At 49.6% G+C, this 16,736-nt stretch overlaps 2 protein-coding genes across 3 annotated transcripts; one reads left to right on the top strand and one right to left on the bottom strand.

The window, feature by feature from the left end:
• Positions 1 to 2,289: 2,289 nt before the first annotated feature.
• Positions 2,290 to 12,236, bottom strand: psen1 (presenilin 1). Its single transcript, XM_084684707.1, has 11 exons — positions 12,033 to 12,236; positions 11,255 to 11,340; positions 9,651 to 9,958; positions 8,594 to 8,735; positions 8,431 to 8,498; positions 7,939 to 8,159; positions 5,788 to 5,886; positions 5,620 to 5,703; positions 5,213 to 5,449; positions 4,702 to 4,820; positions 2,290 to 3,642 (listed from the first exon to the last, which is right to left on the bottom strand). The coding sequence occupies exons 2-11, from the start codon at positions 11,288 to 11,290 to the stop codon at positions 3,487 to 3,489; spliced, it is 1,470 nt and encodes a 489-aa protein (XP_084540833.1). The 5' UTR covers positions 11,291 to 11,340; positions 12,033 to 12,236; the 3' UTR covers positions 2,290 to 3,486.
• Positions 12,237 to 12,313: 77 nt separating this feature from the next.
• Positions 12,314 to 14,618, top strand: LOC146299501 (enhancer of rudimentary homolog). Of its 2 annotated transcripts, none has more exons than XM_084684709.1 (4): positions 12,314 to 12,333; positions 13,177 to 13,264; positions 13,478 to 13,598; positions 14,278 to 14,618. In XM_084684709.1, exons 1-4 carry the CDS (start codon positions 12,331 to 12,333, stop codon positions 14,378 to 14,380), a joined length of 315 nt encoding a protein of 104 aa, XP_084540835.1. In that variant the 5' UTR covers positions 12,314 to 12,330; the 3' UTR covers positions 14,381 to 14,618. The 2 variants fall into 2 exon arrangements, with proteins under 2 accessions (XP_084540835.1, XP_084540834.1); XM_084684708.1 differs by lacking the exon at positions 12,314 to 12,333 and adding an exon at positions 12,486 to 12,644.
• Positions 14,619 to 16,736: the final 2,118 nt, after the last annotated feature.

Here is a 16,736-nt window from a genome sequence, read left to right on the forward strand (position 1 = left end):
TGGCTCCACAATGTTGTTTTTGTTGTTGTTCTTTTTTGGACCACTAATGAGAAGAATGTGTGTGTTTGACCTTTGTTCCAGTTAGACAGGCCTCTCTGTCCCCAAATTCCCACATCCGTAATGATTTGAGAAAGCCCCAATCTTGCGTCTTGGTTGTCATTACACATATAACCATGGGTTTTAAAACGGACGCTGCACAGCCACAGTATTTAAGTTTACATTGAAATGACTCCACCTTTCGCCTCCATTTCACCCCCTTCCACCCCTAAGCTCTGAACCAGACATTAAACGTTCAACTATCTATACATTCAGGACAACAAACGTGCCGAGATTCCATCGCGTGCCACCCTGTCCTTCCAGACCTCCAGTTTTTCACCCTCAAGAAGAAGCCAGTGTTTCCAAGAGACCATCTAACATCCTACCGTAATAACCATACTCTCTTCTTCCCTCCTGGGGAGTCAGAGCTGCCGGCTTAGCTTCTGAGCCTGTCTCTCCTTGGCGTCGAAGGCGTACTTGGTGTCCTGCAGCTGTTCTATGATCTCCTTGGCCTCCTTCATGTCCACGGCCAGCTGGTTGTACTTCTCCAGCAGCTCCTGGTTCTCCCTGCGGAGCTCCACCACCAGCTGGCTCAGCTCCTCGCTCTGCTTGCCGCAGTGCTGCTTCAGCTGCTCCATCTCCGCCAGCGTCCCCTCCATGCGCTTCACCAGGCCCTCCAGCTTGTCCTTCGACATCCTCCAAGACTCCCCGCAGACAGAGCAAGAGAGGGTAGAGAGAGAGAGGGTACAGAAGGAGCGGTCACAAGGTGGTCGTTCGTGGTCGTCGGTCTGGGAGAGAGTATTCTAGGTGTGGTGGGGTCTCGGGTCCCTGTCGCGGTGTGTCCTGTGGTTGTGTTCTGTCCTGGGTGATTACCCGATCCTAATCCCACCATCCCTTGCACGTCTCACATGGACCAGCCTCCCCCCGCCCCCCTCCCCGGTAATCCCCTAAGCAGAGCTATCCTGGGCTGTCGACGACGCAGGCACACCTCACACACACCTCACACACACCTCACACACTCCCGTCTATTAATGGGAACAAACCACAGATTACCTCCTTTAAGAAACCAGATTACACTCTTACTGAGAACGTTGCAACAAGGAGCCAAATTAATTGAGTTCAGGCTGTTAAATGTCCAAAGCAGGAATGTGCCATGTCTATACTCAGTGTTAATCAGGAATTTGTTTATGAAGAGGTGCTTTGAGGAAGTGACCCACAGTTGTAACCCAGCCAGAAATCCCTCTGCACAGATATGGCAGTGTGGTGCCTTGTTAAATCCCAGTGTGCTACCAAACACAAATGGATACATGGTCATAAAACGCCACTGTCCTCATGGCTTGCAAGGCCGAGCAGTCCCCATGGCGACAGTTAATGCCTCCGGAGTTCTAGGCATCATGCCAGTCTCGCTGTCTGCCAATTGGCAGAGAGGGATCGACACGGAATGCCAGTGCACCAATATTCCATGGAATGTCCACAATGTTCCCACCGCCCAGAGAGTTCTGTTGCGTCAAACAAGGGCGACTCAACAACGACTATGCTGTCAGGAATCACGACTGGACAACGGCTGAACACAATGGAGCCCCTTGGCCATTATACAATCCCCTATGGACACAGGACGATGATGTGGAAGGTTGTAACACTGGAATACTGCCCTCCACACAGGCATAGCTTGCTGGCGAAAAGACAGGTTTACATGGGGTGGTACAGCTCAGTGGTAAAGCATTTGACTGCCAATATAGAGGTCACGGGTTCAAAACCCCCTCTTTATGTCACTTTAGATAAAAGCACCTGCTAAATGAAGAAGTGGTTAACCCTTTAAATCCACATGACAGTGTGGATTAATGGCCATGACTGATGACGACTGGATACGACTACAGCATTGCTGGGCCTCCTTCACGGTCTAATGTTGTTAGCCTCTTCAACAGGTGGGGGGGGGGGGGGTAACAGCAACTCACCATGGCTAATTAAAGGCTAATAACTAGAGCTGATTACAGTAGCTAATTATAGCTAACTACATAGCTGGTTGCTCATTAAGATCATCAGTTATTTATCTAATTTACTTGCAATCAGCAACATTGATTCCTTTATGATCGTTTGTTTATGATACATCTGACATCTTAACTGTACCATACTTATAATTATACCGTGGTTGTCCGTTGAATAAAACCAATTTAGTCAATTAACCCCCCAGGAACAAATTATGTTGATTCATTTATAAATCATGTGGTTGGCATGCATCACTGGGACCACAGACCTGTTCAATTCTTTATTTATAAAAAAAGAAAGATATTTCAAATCAATAACTTTGCATAATGCACATATGCATGTGAGGGGTGAAGAAAGGTCAGTCACTCAACATATTTTCCAGAAACAGAATAGCAGAAACAGGCTCAGAACAGTGTAGTTTCCCTCCTCGACAGAGTGGACACTAAACCATCCATAAGAGTGCAATAATAAAGAGTTAATTGGCGCAGCTAGTCTCTTCTTGCCCGACAGGATAATCTCTATTTAGAGAAGCCAGGAAAAGTGTGTCATTCTCATGAAACCCAATTCAGCGAGTTTCACCTCTGCATTCCTCGCAAGTACAAAAGCTTATGGTGTGCAGCAGAAAGATGATTATGAAGCGGGTGTGGTGCTCTGACACTGCCCCAGAGAAGGACAGATGATCTACAGACCTATCATTTCCTCCGACCCACAAAACGCTTCAAAGCATCGAGTTTAGCACAAACCATAGTGGGAGTCCATGATGACATGTTCACAGGGCTTCAGATTCACGCTGAGCATCTGTGAGTGAAAAGACTCGGTTCTTAGAAAGCTAGACGAAGCAAGCCCTCTCTCTCTACTGACATTTCAAACACAATTCAAACACATTAACCAGTATCATCATCCTCATCATAGAATACATCACGTCACATTAAAGTCCATATGCGTTTCTAAGGCTTAAACATAGTGTTGATTCAGACTTCCTCTCGGAGGGGGGAGCGGTGGTGGGAGGGTGCTCGTCGGGTGAGAAGTGATTTCGGTGTCTGTCTCTGAAATGTGCCGAGGACCATTGCCACGACAACTCTGTGTTGCAGTACCCCCCCCCCCCCCTCCTCCCCCTTTAAGAGGAAAAACTCATCACTCGGGATCCAAAATACAAATTTAAAAAATCAATCAATCATCATGGTTAAGCACAACAGTTGCCGTGAGGATGGAGGATGCAGGCTGGGGCCCACTCCAAGCCCAGACACAGACAGAACTAACGAGAACAGCTCTGGTCCGTGGCTTCATCACAGGGGGGCTGGATGAGCCCCCTACATTGTCCTTTGACCCGGGAGTGTCAGGGGGGGGGGGGGTGGGGGGTGCTCTGGTGTGTGTGTGGCCTGAGCGTGCGCGCGTGTGCGTGTGTGTGTGTGTGGAGGGGGGGGGTATCTCTTAGGAGATATCGCTCTCCTAAGAGATCTCCTGCTAGATGTAGAACTGGTGGAGGGCCAGCTGGTCCATGAAGGGCCGCACCAGATTGTCCGTGGCGAAGTAGAAGACCAGGCCGAAGAAGATGGAGATGGGCAGGGCGGGCAGGGCCTTCTTAAAGATGGCCAGGAGGAGCAGGGTTAGGCACAGGCCCTGGGGACACACACACACGCAATGTGAGGGGAACATGGAGGACTGAGAGGGACCGTTACTTATAATGCCCATATTAGAGAGAGAAGGAGGCAGAGAGAGAGAGAGAGAGAGAGAGAGAGAGAGAGAGAGAGAGAGAGAGAGAGAGAGAGAGAGAGAGAGAGAGAGAGAGAGAGAGAGAGAGAGAGAGAGAGAGAGAGAGAGAGAGAGAGAGAGAGAGAGAGAGAGAGAGAGAGAGAGAGAGAGAGAGAGAGAGAGAGAGAGAGAGAGAGAGAGAGAGAGAGAGAGAGAGAGAAGGAGGCAGAGAGAGAGAGAGAGAGAGAGAGAGAGAGAGAGAGAGAGAAGGAGGCAGAGAGAGAGAGAGAGAGAGAGAGAGAGAGAGAGAGAGAGAGAGAAGGAGGCAGAGAGAGAGAGAGAGAGAGAGAGAGAGAGAGAAGGAGGCAGAGAGAGAGAGAGAGAGAGAGAAGGAGGCAGAGAGAGAGAGAGAGAAGGAGGCAGAGAGAGAGAGAGAGAAGGAGGCAGAGAGAGAGAGAGAGAGAGAGAGAGAGAGAAGGAGGCAGAGAGAGAGAGAGAGAGAGAGAGAGAGAAGGAGGCAGAGAGAGAGAGAGAGAAGGAGGCAGAGAGAGAGAGAGAGAGAGAGAGAAGGAGGCAGAGAGAGAGAGAGAGAGAGAGAGAGAGAGAGAGAGAGAGAGAGAGAGAGAGAAGGAGGCAGAGAGAGAGAGAGAGAGAGAGAAGGAGGCAGAGAGAGAGAGAGAGAAGGAGGCAGAGAGAGAGAGAGAGAGAGAGAGAGAGAGAAGGAGGCAGAGAGAGAGAGAGAGAGAGAGAGAGAGAGAGAGAGAGAGAGAGAGAGAGAGAGAGAGAGAGAGAGAGAGAGAGAGAGAGAGAGAGAGAGAGAGAGAGAGAGAGAGAGAGAGAGAGAGAGAGAGAGAGAGAGAGAGAGAGAGAGAGAGAGAGAGAGAGAGAGAGAGAGAGAGAGAGAAAGAGAGAGAGAAAGAGAGAGAGAGAGAGGCAGATGTGCAGATCTACAGGCTACAGAGCTGGCGACAGGCCAGTGGGTCTTACAATGAGGATGGCCACGAAGCAGGCCAGCGTGGTGTTCCAGTCTCCGCTGGCCGCGGCTGAGGCCTTGCCCACCAGCATGCTGTAGAAGATGAAGTCTCCCAGGCCCAGCTTCACACCCCCTGGAAACACAGCACAGCGCTCAGAGGAGAACACACACGCACGCACGCGGCTCTTCAGCCCTGCGCCCTCTAACCCCCCCCAGAACACACGTGCATAACCAACCCCCTCGCATCCCTCCTGTACTGCAATTACTGTCCTGTGGGGGATCCCACCCCATAGTTACTGTGACCTTATGAGCTCCAGAGGAGCGGGAACGCTTGAGAGACGTGAAGTCTGGTCCTCTCCCTCTCTTTACTTTCTAATCTGTTCTAAAAACAGCTGACTGCCAGGCACATGCGGACACGCAGAGCTGGGCCCCTCTACCAGAGGGGGCCGAGTCCAGAACCACCAGCCTGCCTGGGAGACCCAGGGGCCCCATCTGTCCGGTCGGAGGCGGGTGGGAGGGACTCACTCTCCTCCTCGTCGTCGTCGATGGGGGGGCGGGCGGAGGGCAGCTCCTGGACCTCTCTCCTGGTGTCTTCAGTGGACTGGAGCGGGCCCAGCTGGTGCTCCTGTTGCCCCACCCAGTTGGAGGTGAAGCCACCATCATCCTCGGAGGGACTGGCCAGGGCTGAGGCCGGGGCCGGGGTTGAGGTTGGGGCTGGGGTTGAGGCAGGGACTGAGGTTGAGGCTGGGGTTGTGGCTGAGGCTGTTGATCCAGACCACATGAAATGAGAATTAATATGCTATACATGCATACATGACTATAGTATAATGACAATCCAAATATATAAATACATATCATGTTAAATGTTGTTGATGCTAAATGTTGCTGATCCAACGATGGGGGTCCGTAGTCCTCTGGTCACCACCACTTACCCTGGCTCTCAGGCTGAGAGGCGGAACCAGAGTTCTTCCTGGGTCTGTCGGTGTCGGCCATGTTGACCAGCCACACCATGGTCGCTGTGGGGAGGAGGAGGGAGACATGTCTGGTGAACATGGTTCAGGCTAGCGTGTCTGTGCCGAGACGCATGCTGGAAGTCTTACAGGAGTAGATGAGGGCTGGGAAGATGGGCTCGTTCCTCTCCTGGGCCGTCTCCACCAAGATCCTCAGAGGCCCTTTAGGACACAGCACCGCCAGCAGGTCTGGAGGGGGGAGGGAGGGGGGGGAGGGGGGGACAGAGAGAAAGGGAGAGACAGACAAGTGTTTAAAGTATGAACAGAGGAGTCTTTCCAAGGCTGAGACCAGACTGAGTATGAGATCAATGGCCGGGCGGGCTCTCTCCCTTAGTCTCTGACTCTGTGTATCTCTCCATTTCTCTCTCTGTCAGTGGTTTCCTGCTGGGGCTAAGGTTAAGGTTGGGGTTAGATTAGGGCCAGGTCATCCTGATTCACCCACTTCCTCCCGAGTCTCTCCTTTCTGTGTGTGTAGACTCTGCGCCGACATCCTGTTGCTAGACAGCAACCAGCCGGGCCCTGCATTGCACACAGAACATGCTGGAACCTTCAACAGCATGTTGTTATGTTTACATTAAGTCAACCTATTAGGCCACAGATAAAGAGAGGAAAGAGAAGGCAAGTCTTCCTCATGGAAAAAACAGGAAACAGTCAGAATAGAGTCAGATATAAAACCTCATAGCCAAGACAAAGAGAGCAGAAGCAGTGAGGAGCTGGTCAGAGTGCTGGTCAGAGTGCTGGTCAGAGTGCTGGTCAGAGTGCTGGTCAGAGTGCTGGTCAGAGTGCTGGTCAGCTGGTTAGAGTACTGGTCAGAGTGCTGGTCAGAGTGCTGGTCAGAGTGCTGGTCAGAGTGCTGGTCAGAGTGCTGGTCAGAGTGCTGGTCAGCTGGTTAGAGTACTGGTCAGAGTGCTGGTCAGAGTGCTGGTCAGAGTGCTGGTCAGAGTGCTGGTCAGAGTGCTGGTCAGCTGGTTAGAGTGCTGGTCAGAGTGCTGGTCAGCTGGTTAGAGTGCTGGTCAGAGTGCTGGTCAGAGTGCTGGTCAGCTGGTTAGAGTGCTGGTCAGAGTGCTGGTCAGCTGGTTAGAGTGCTGGTCAGAGTGCTGGTCAGAGTGCTGGTCAGCTGGTTAAAGTCATGGTTAGAGTGCTGGTCAGAGTGCTGGTCAGAGTGCTGGTCAGAGTGCTGGTCAGCTGGTTAGAGTGCTGGTCAGCTGGTTAAAGTCATGGTTAGAGTGCTGGTCAGAGTGCTGGTCAGAGTGCTGGTTAGAGTGCTGGTTAGAATGCTGGTCAGAGTGCTGGTTAGCTGGTTAGAGTGCTGGTCAGAGTGCTGGTCAGCTGGTTAGAGTGCTGGTCAGAGTGCTGGTCAGCTGGTTAGAGTGCTGGTCAGCTGGTTAAAGTCATGGTTAGAGTGCTGGTCAGAGTGCTGGTCAGAGTGCTGGTCAGCTGGTTAGAGTGCTGGTCAGCTGGTTAAAGTCATGGTTAGAGTGCTGGTCAGAGTGCTGGTCAGAGTGCTGGTTAGAGTGCTGGTTAGAGTGCTGGTTAGAGTACTGGTCAGAGTGCTGGTCAGAGTGCTGGTCAGAGTGCTGGTCAGCTGGTTAGAGTGCTGGTCAGAGTGCTGGTCAGAGTGCTGGTCAGAGTGCTGGTCAGCTGGTTAGAGTGCTGGTCAGAGTGCTGGTCAGCTGGTTAGAGTGCTGGTCAGAGTGCTGGTCAGAGTGCTGGTCAGCTGGTTAAAGTCATGGTTAGAGTGCTGGTCAGAGTGCTGGTCAGCTGGTTAGAGTGCTGGTCAGCTGGTTAAAGTCATGGTTAGAGTGCTGGTCAGAGTGCTGGTCAGAGTGCTGGTTAGAGTGCTGGTTAGAATGCTGGTCAGAGTGCTGGTTAGCTGGTTAGAGTGCTGGTCAGAGTGCTGGTCAGCTGGTTAGAGTGCTGGTCAGAGTGCTGGTCAGCTGGTTAGAGTGCTGGTCAGAGTGCTGGTCAGCTGGTTAGAGTGCTGGTCAGCTGGTTAAAGTCATGGTTAGAGTGCTGGTCAGAGTGCTGGTCAGAGTGCTGGTCAGAGTGCTGGTCAGCTGGTTAGAGTGCTGGTCAGCTGGTTAAAGTCATGGTTAGAGTGCTGGTCAGAGTGCTGGTCAGAGTGCTGGTTAGAGTGCTGGTTAGAGTGCTGGTCAGAGTGCTGGTCAGAGTGCTGGTCAGCTGGTTAGAGTGCTGGTCAGAGTGCTGGTCAGCTGGTCAGAGTGCTGGTCAGCCTCTCACCATAGACGGAGATGACAGCGAGGATGAGCCAGGCGGTCCACTCAGGCAGGTACTTGATGAAGACGAGGGCCATGAGGGCGCTGATCATGATGAGGTAGGCCTGCTGCAGCCGCAGGGGGCCCTGCCAGTGGATGCAGATCATGCCCACCACACCAAAGTTCCAGATGAGCACGGCCAGCGTGATGTAGTCCATCGCCACGTTGTACGTCTTGAACACCTCCCTGTGGAGGGGAAGAGGGGGTGCACGGTGGGGTGGGGCCAGAGGGGGAGCAGAGGGAGGCGGGGTAGGGGCAGGCCATCAGAGACGCTCACCTCCGTAGCGTAGCATTGGAGATGTACGTGCAGGATAATCCTGTTTGAGTCATCAGAAAGTACACCCGTGGACCCACTTGGCCATATCTGTACGTGTGTTCCCTCACCTCAGAGAGAGAGAGGAGGGAAAGGCATGGGAGGAGGGAGGAGAGGCGGGGTAGAGGGAGGGGCCAGACTCACTTGAGGTAGATATAGGAGAAGAAGAACAGCAAGAGCAGGGAGGACAGGAAGAGCCAGCCCTGGATCACCTGTGTGGACAGAGGTCAGAGGTCAGGGGTGCTGGTCAGACCAGGAGTGCCCGGACAGGCGTGTGGGCCTGGGGGAGAGGGGGGGGGAGGCGTACCTTGTAGCAGCGGTACTTGTAGAGCAGTACCAGCACCATGGTCATCACTATGATGACGCTGATCATGATGGTGGCGTTCAGGATGGAGTTGACGGCCCGCTGGCCCACCGTGTCCGTGTCCTCAGGGAAGGGGGTGTAGATGCTGGACAGCAACAATAAGAACACAGTTATACCCTCATGTGACGCCATGTTTAGCAGATGCTTAGCAGATACTACATTGAGAGGGGGATTTGAACCTCTAGATCTGATGTGCAGTCCAAAAGTCTCTACCATGGAGCTATACCTTATCTCCACAATAAACTACATCTTAACCCTCTCAATCCCAGTCAGAACTGTGCACTGAGAATGAATATATTTGATATTTATCAGGAAAGACAACAATTTGGAGGTCTCCAAAAACCCTGGTCTTCGTAAGAGACTCTCTCACCATTCGCACACCAAGGTCACGTGATCTTCTTAGAAGGGGGATTCACTTTTCCCAGATAATTGATTGGTGAGTAGGCAGTGCTTTCATACGAGGTGATCTGTTGTTATCTCAAACATAACCTGCTCCCCAGTCAGGCCCAACAGTAGACCGTCACTGCGTGCAGCTCAGTGGTAGATCATTTGACGACAGATCAAGAGATCACAAGGCCTCTTCCCAACATGCAGCTTTGGATAAAAGCTGCTCAATTCATCCATTATAGACACTCTCCTTCTATACTGCATGAAGACGGTTTGTCTGGATCGAGGGATGAGAGGATTGTGTGTTGCGTTAGCATCATCTAGTGGCCATGCTGGAGTACCGCGTCCGAGGCAAACCACAGCTGCTTGATTGCGATGTCTTGGCATCACATTACATTGACATGTGATTCCTTTTGCAGACACTTTCATCCAAAACAACATCAGGAAATGAAAGTTCAGTGACGCGGTTAAGTGGTGTGGTGCACTGGTGTAGCGACCCTGCGCCCATACTGGATCACGGGTAAACCTCCAGTGGGTGCGATAAGAGAATTCTCAAGTCGAGTCCTCAGTTAACAGCCCCACAGTCCAGTGGGAACCGTTGCGCAATACTCACAGTCTCTGGCCATCGTTCTGCGTGTAGAAGCTGACGGACTTGATGGTCGCCACGACCACCACCATGCAGAGCGTGACGGGGACGAACAGCATGATGACGTGCTTGGCCCCGTACTTCAGCGTCAGCTCCTCGTCCTCGTCCTCGTCGTTCTCCACCACCTGCGGGGGGGGGCGCGCGGCGGGGGGCTGGCCGTTCTGTTCTGTCGACCCCCCCCCTCCTCCTCCTCCTCCTCCTCCTCCTCCTCCCCCCCCTCCTCTGGACCTCACCCCAGTCACCTCAGGCTCCGAGGGCTGCGGAGTCTCGTTCGCCTGGAGAGGAGGGCAGGGAGAGGAACGAAAAGGAAAGATGACAGGAGAAGAGAGGAGTGGAAACGAGAGATAGTCAACAAACTGAGCACAAACAAACCACATCCAGTGTGTGGTTCATTCCACACCTCGGCAACGGCAACAGCAGGCTGGCTCACGCCACTATCAAGGCATGCCCTCCTCCACCCTGCCCTCCTCCACCCTGCCCTCCTCCACCCTGCCCTCTTCCACCCTGCCCTCCTCCACCCTGCCCTCCTCCACCCTGCCTTCCTTCACCCTGCCCTCTTCCACCCTGCCCTCCTCCACCCTGCCCTCCTCCACCCTGCCCTCTTCCACCCTGCCCTCCTCCACCCTGCCCTCCTCCACCCTGCCCTCCTCCACCAGCCGTGTCCACACACGCCAGGCGACACCGTGAGGAGGAGGCGGCAGGGGAAATACTGTCAGGTTGCCTGGCAAGTCCAGACAGCACACCTGCCTCAGGTACCGATCAAGGTATGCAGCTTTATACCCTGGCTGGGATCCCGACAGCTATGCTGGGGGGCGGGGATACATATACATTACATTTAGTCAGTTAGAAGACGCTCTTATTCAGAGCGACTTACAGTAAGTACAGGGACATTCACCCCAAGGCAAGTAGGGCAAAGTGCCTTGCCAAAGGCAACCCCCCCCCCCCCATTCTGACATCAAATTCATTTTGAGGTTCTGTGTATTGCAAACGTGGTTTCTCAAGCTTAAGTTTTCCACAATATATCCTAGTGGACTAATGCTAATGTAGTGTATTCGTTTAGCAGATGCTTCTTATCCCAAGCGACGAGCAGGGGGATTTGAACCTGCAAACTCATGATCTACAGTACAATGCTCCATCACTGTGCTACACTCATCCCCAGTGACAGCAGAGTTCTGTGTAAGTGTAGGGGGGCTGGTCCATCCTAAACAGACCCACTTTCTCCTGACCTGAGAGGCTGCAGGTGTTGCTGTGGAAACACAGAAGCAGAGATAAGGGAAGCAGAGATAAGCCCAGGCTCCGAGAAGACTGGGGAGCAACTGAGACAGCAGGACTTTGACTCACGGGTGACACAAGCCACACCTTAGTCTGCAAACCTTTGACAATCAATCATTAATTGATTGATAAAAAACAATCATGGGGTACAGCATTTGTCTGCGGATCAAGAGATTTCAGGTTCAGATCCCCCTCTGTGTGCCGTAAAAGTGTGTTTGCTAAATGACTGTGTTATCACGCTCATGTAGAATATTCACATCCAGCAACCATGTACCCTCTCAAGCTGGATTCATACTGACCATATTGTTTTCAATATCTTCTGCATTGTTGGCCATTGTTGGCTGAAAAGACTTGTGCTTTCACATGCAGGCAAAGTTCTTCTTTCCTAGAAGAGACAGAGAATATCGCCTGTGTCAAGTGTAAAGTATAGTAAGTTGAAAATCTTGTGACTGGACATCAGTGACAGGTAACCAACACTGTGCATCATACTTAATATAAAATCGTTATATTCAATTTATGACATAGATGCTTTAATTCATAGATAAACGCAAAGATAAATAAAAACAGAACAGCCTGAAAACTCGATAACGCCATGCATCTGTCGTCTGTGTATGACAACACATGAGTAACTAAAGCGTTTAATAAAGTAAATATATAAATACATATTTGTATAGCCGTTCCCCTGCCTCTTCTATCAGAGCCTCTCTGATACAAACCCCTACGAGGGTCATTGGGAACATAATATGGACAGAATTAGCAAGTCAACAGTTACTATGACTTTTCCCTCCCTCGTTCTTTTCAGCGATGTCCATGTAACTAGCTGACCAGCTACATTCGCACCGGTCATGCGAACTACCGGTCATGCATTATACAGCAACCGTTTTCACGCTGGCCAGGAGGACACAGCAACTACCTCCCCAAATCTAGCTTTACAATTTGTTCAATTAACAGTTCTGACTTCTGGCGTTGCCCAAGAATTAAAACGATTAGGGAGACATGGCTAACTGTGGTTAGCCTAATGATTGAGGCAGGGCAGCACGGCCGTGCCTGTGTTGTGCGGACGCGAGACGGGCGAACCTGGTGCTTGATGATGCCCGATCCTATTTCGTTTTTCCGTTTGCTAGCAGACGAAAAATGCAGACGTTGCCAATGTGGTTTACTTTCTACGACGATATAGGAGCCAAGGCGTTGCTGTTTTTAAACCCGGTTATGGGCACTTTCTTCCTTATTGTTCCTTGGTTCTTTTTGTTGAAGGCTTAGCATCCGGGCTGTAGGGAAAGTGCTTCCGTTGTTACAGTCAAATTTGGGAGGCATTCAAGATTGCAGGGTTGTTGTTATAGTTTGTACACTTTAACGGCCCTGTTGAACAACGTAAATGGTATGTGTTGACTTAAAACTTCTAAAAATAAGACACAATTTTTCTATTTGGTTCGAATATGACACTATTCTACACCAGGGCGGAATTTAAAACTATCCAACCGCAAACTCCACCCACATGATAATGAACTGGCTGGCTCATGGCTCAAAATGTATGTGCCCAATGCAAACCTTAAAGGAAAAGACACGCCCCGTTGCTACGTATGTGAGTTTTTTCCGGTGCAAGCTACATAGCAAACCGACCTGCTAGCGAAACCACGAGTAAAAGTAGCAAGATACGCGTGTAATTGAGAGCCCCTTGGAGAAATCATGGTCAGTTGCTTTTAATTTCACGTATTCATGTGTATTTCGAGACATCAAACGCATGTAACCATTGTAATTAAGCTACTATTACTGCAGGCTTGTGTGACGATAGGTTTCATCTGCCAATGCAATGCTGCCAGAAGCAAGCTAGCTAGCTAGCTAACTAGCCACCTCATACATTTATGAAATGGGGGATGGTAACCCGGGCGACTGATGTAACATTAACTACGATATTTAGACATTCGCTGAGACAATCAATGGTCGATAATACTGACCATTGATAGTGTACAGCTGTATACTGTAACGTGAACATTACAAACACTATCTTCTTGGATAGCACATATTAGCCCAAGGGGCAGTGCTGACTTCACTAATTAGTCTTGTGTTTTCCGTTCAAAGAGTGCTCTACATTTTTAGAACCAATTACATTTACATATAACTATATACAAATTGGGCGTATTTATTAGATTATATTTGTGGCCTTTCCGTTGATCAAAGTTGTATGCATTTCTAAGTCTTCCCGTGACGTTTGATATTTCAGTCTCACACCATTCTGCTCGTGCAGCCCACCAAGAGACCAGAGGGCCGTACCTATGCAGACTACGAATCAGTTAATGAGTGCATGGAAGGTAAATTCAATAAAAAATGTACCTGTAAGGGACTGTCGTTAGGATATTTTGTGTGTGGGGGTGGGTTGGGTGGGTGTGGGGGCACACGATAAACGGGTGATACATATTCGGGTTCTAAATATGACAGTAGAGGTTGAGTGAGTTTGAGTGCTTGTCCGGTGAGTAAAGTGGCCTAAGAATATAAGTATTTTTGACATTTCTTCACTTCCACAGGTGTGTGCAAGATGTACGAGGAGCACCTGAAGAGAATGAACCCCAGCAGTCCCTCAATAACATATGATATCAGCCAGCTGTTTGATTTTATTGACGACCTGGCTGATCTCAGCTGTTTGGTGTAAGTCTGCCTGCATGTTCTTCATCCACAGCTTGGAACTTGAGTGACTTTGTGACTTAGATTAAATATTTCACTTCATACTTTAGATATTTAGTAGCCTGACGTTGTCATACTCATAATTCTAGTCAGAATATGAGTCTAAAAACTCTCCGTTGGGCTGTGACTATGGGGCGTGTTTCAACCGAACTCGTAAAACAAATGCCTCTACGCTCAATTGGATAGACCTACAATCAATCAGAGCAACGTAATATGTTTTTTGTTGAAAACGAATTCAACCCAAGGGCTCTTTTGTGACGTTTTTGATTACGTTACTGTTGATCATCTGTCCATCATCGTATAAAGCCCACCTTGGCAATTTCATTGGTCCGCCCAGATCCTGGTTTTATATAGTTGTTCCCAATACGAGACCCTCCAGACCCAACTTCCCGACCAAATTTTTTTGTGGGCGTGGGGAAGTTGGGCTGGCAGCCAGGCTAGATATTTAGCAGACAACTTTTATCTCAAATGTTTGTGTTCAAGTGCAATCATGATAGTATAAATCTACACATACGCCAAATCTAATGAATGACTGTGTCTGCTACCATAGCTATAATCAGTTTTGGAACTTGTAAATCCCAGTAGCTGCGCCTGAGGAAGTTCTGTCTGCCATCTCTGAGGTGTGTGTGTGTGTTTGTCTCAGGTACCGTACCGACACACAAACCTACCAGCCCTACAACAAAGACTGGATCAAGGAGAAGATCTACGTCCTTCTGCGTCGCCAGGCCCAGCAGTCTGGAAAATGAGACCTGGAGCTCCACCATGCATGTGTGTGTGTGTGTGTGTGGGGAGGGGGGGGGGGGGGATTATTGGCAAGAATTGTAAGGGTAAGAATGGAAAAAAGTTTGATGCTGTTTGAAGTCCTTAATATTTTACTATTTGTAAGTTTTCTGATTTCTTTTTTTTTTCTGGCACAGAGATTTTTTCCCCCGTTTTGTATTAAAAGGCCTACTTCTATTAAAAACGAAATACCTTGAAACTCAATTTTGTTTATACTTTTGCTTGTCTTCTCTCCCATATGTTGAATTATATAGACTACAAGTGCATCGTTTGACACTACTAGTTTGTTTGAACTACTCGTTCACTCGAAAGATGCAACCAAAAGCATGTTTAATTTTAAGGAAACTAGTCAGGTGCCAATCGTTTTATATGTACGGGCCTGGTCACCCCAATCGATTGTTGTTAACGATAATTCACGACAATATTTATATAATTTGTTTGACTTTTTTAACATTTCAGATTGCGTTTCAAAATGTTCTTGTCTCATATTTTGTCTGGTGCTGTCGCTGTTATGTCTGTCTCCTCGATATCGGGCTGAATTTGGTATGAGGGACCGAATTTAAGGGACACATTTCTCATTGGGTTCCGTGATCACACTATATGCGTACAGTTACAGCTCACAGAAGATCGCGCATTAGCCAAGAGCGGGCATTTTTGAAGCGTTTGAAGCATGCCTGAAAAAGACAAGAGCACCCCGTACCCGCTTTCACATCTGAGGGGCATAGCGGCGGCCGGGCCACATTACTATTTTCTACCTTTGTGTTTCTGATCGGCTTCCACTCTTGTTTCTCACACCCACCCCAGTACCCCCACCCCCAGCACCCCCCTCCCCTTCTCCTTAGCATCTGAAAGACCTCTGAGTGAGAATCGATGGCGCAGAGGCCCGCTTGACAGGACAATAAACCACAAAGAAGGGGTGAGTTTTTTTTGGGTTCAATTGCCGAATTATTCTGACGGTAAAATGAGAAAACGATGGAGAGGGAGGTAGCATAGCTGTGCTGTTTACACAGACGTCTTTTGTTATTGCGAAAAGATGTGCGGCGGAGACAGCGTCAGCCCCTACGGTCCCCCCGTTAAAGAAACCAAGGAGCATCTGTACCCCCCGTCCATGCAAACACACACACATTCACAACATTGTTTCTAAGGTTATTTACTAGGTCTGCTCACTTCCACCTTACGCAGGTTATATTTGGGCATTTATGCGTCACTGTATCTCCATAACCAAGGCTATTTGCGTGACAATAATCGATCCTGCGCGCCGCTGCATGTTCGATGGGTCATTTGCTTATTTCAGCGCTCGATGCGGTACGGCGATGATGTTAATGCGGCGGTTGTGAGTTGTAAACAAAAATATGACAGTGAAGCGCGGAGGAGGATAGTCTTATTTTAAGGGACCTCCCCTGAAAATTGAGCGAGCGAGCGAGGGAGTGATTTTGTATAAGGCTGGCTGTTGCGAGGTTCATGCGTTCTCTTTATAGATACCCACGATGACAACCCGTACACGCCAGTGGGTAGCCGTCCATGAACAGATTTGTCCTCCAGTTTTCACGTCTGTTTATAGAGACTTTCTCACAATAATCTCGTTTACAAGTGACAGTCGCTTTTTGTCAGCTCTACGTTTATTGAATTGATGACAATAAAGATCGTGTTTACTGAATGTCGTACAACATTAGATAATGTCTCAAAGTGGGAATAAATTAGTCTACTTAAGATTGTGTTCTAACATGAAACTCTTGCCCTACAAATGATACAAACACACACATACACTTCGTGTTAGGCTAATATCAAATGACTGCTAAACGATTAGATCGATTGTGCATACAACCACGTGAAACAAGTGGGCTACGTGGAACGAATCACGTCAACCTTAAATGACCTCGCAGCACGGACACGTCTGTTTGTAGGCTGTGAGGAGCAGTGATGCCCCAGCGCACGGAGGTTCTGCCCCCGAGTCCAGCTGCCTCCCCTGCCTGGCCCCCAGCCCCTGCCCAGGCCTGAACCCCGGCCAACACGTCCCATGAGGCCACCACGACAACTCCGTCTGTCTGCTCTGCATGGGGTCTCCCACATATGAAGTAGGTTCACATTACACCTCCCTGGATCACGCTTGCAAGGGGAAACGAAGGCTGGGACATGTGTAACTACCCTGAACTGCATAGAATACCTTATCAGTGCACAATGTCTTGCTGGCTTCGTGGGGTTTTCATTGACAAGAGGCCAAAACTGAGAATGTGACCATACCTCACTTTCTCTTACCCTGGTCCCTTTTTTTTTTTTCTCTCTCTCTCTCTCTCTCTCTCTCTCTCTCTCTCTCTCTCTCTC

Source organism: Hypomesus nipponensis, chromosome 3 (genome assembly GCF_054491055.1).
Source record: "Hypomesus nipponensis isolate SF chromosome 3, ASM5449105v1, whole genome shotgun sequence".
Taxonomy (NCBI): domain Eukaryota; kingdom Metazoa; phylum Chordata; class Actinopteri; order Osmeriformes; family Osmeridae; genus Hypomesus; species Hypomesus nipponensis.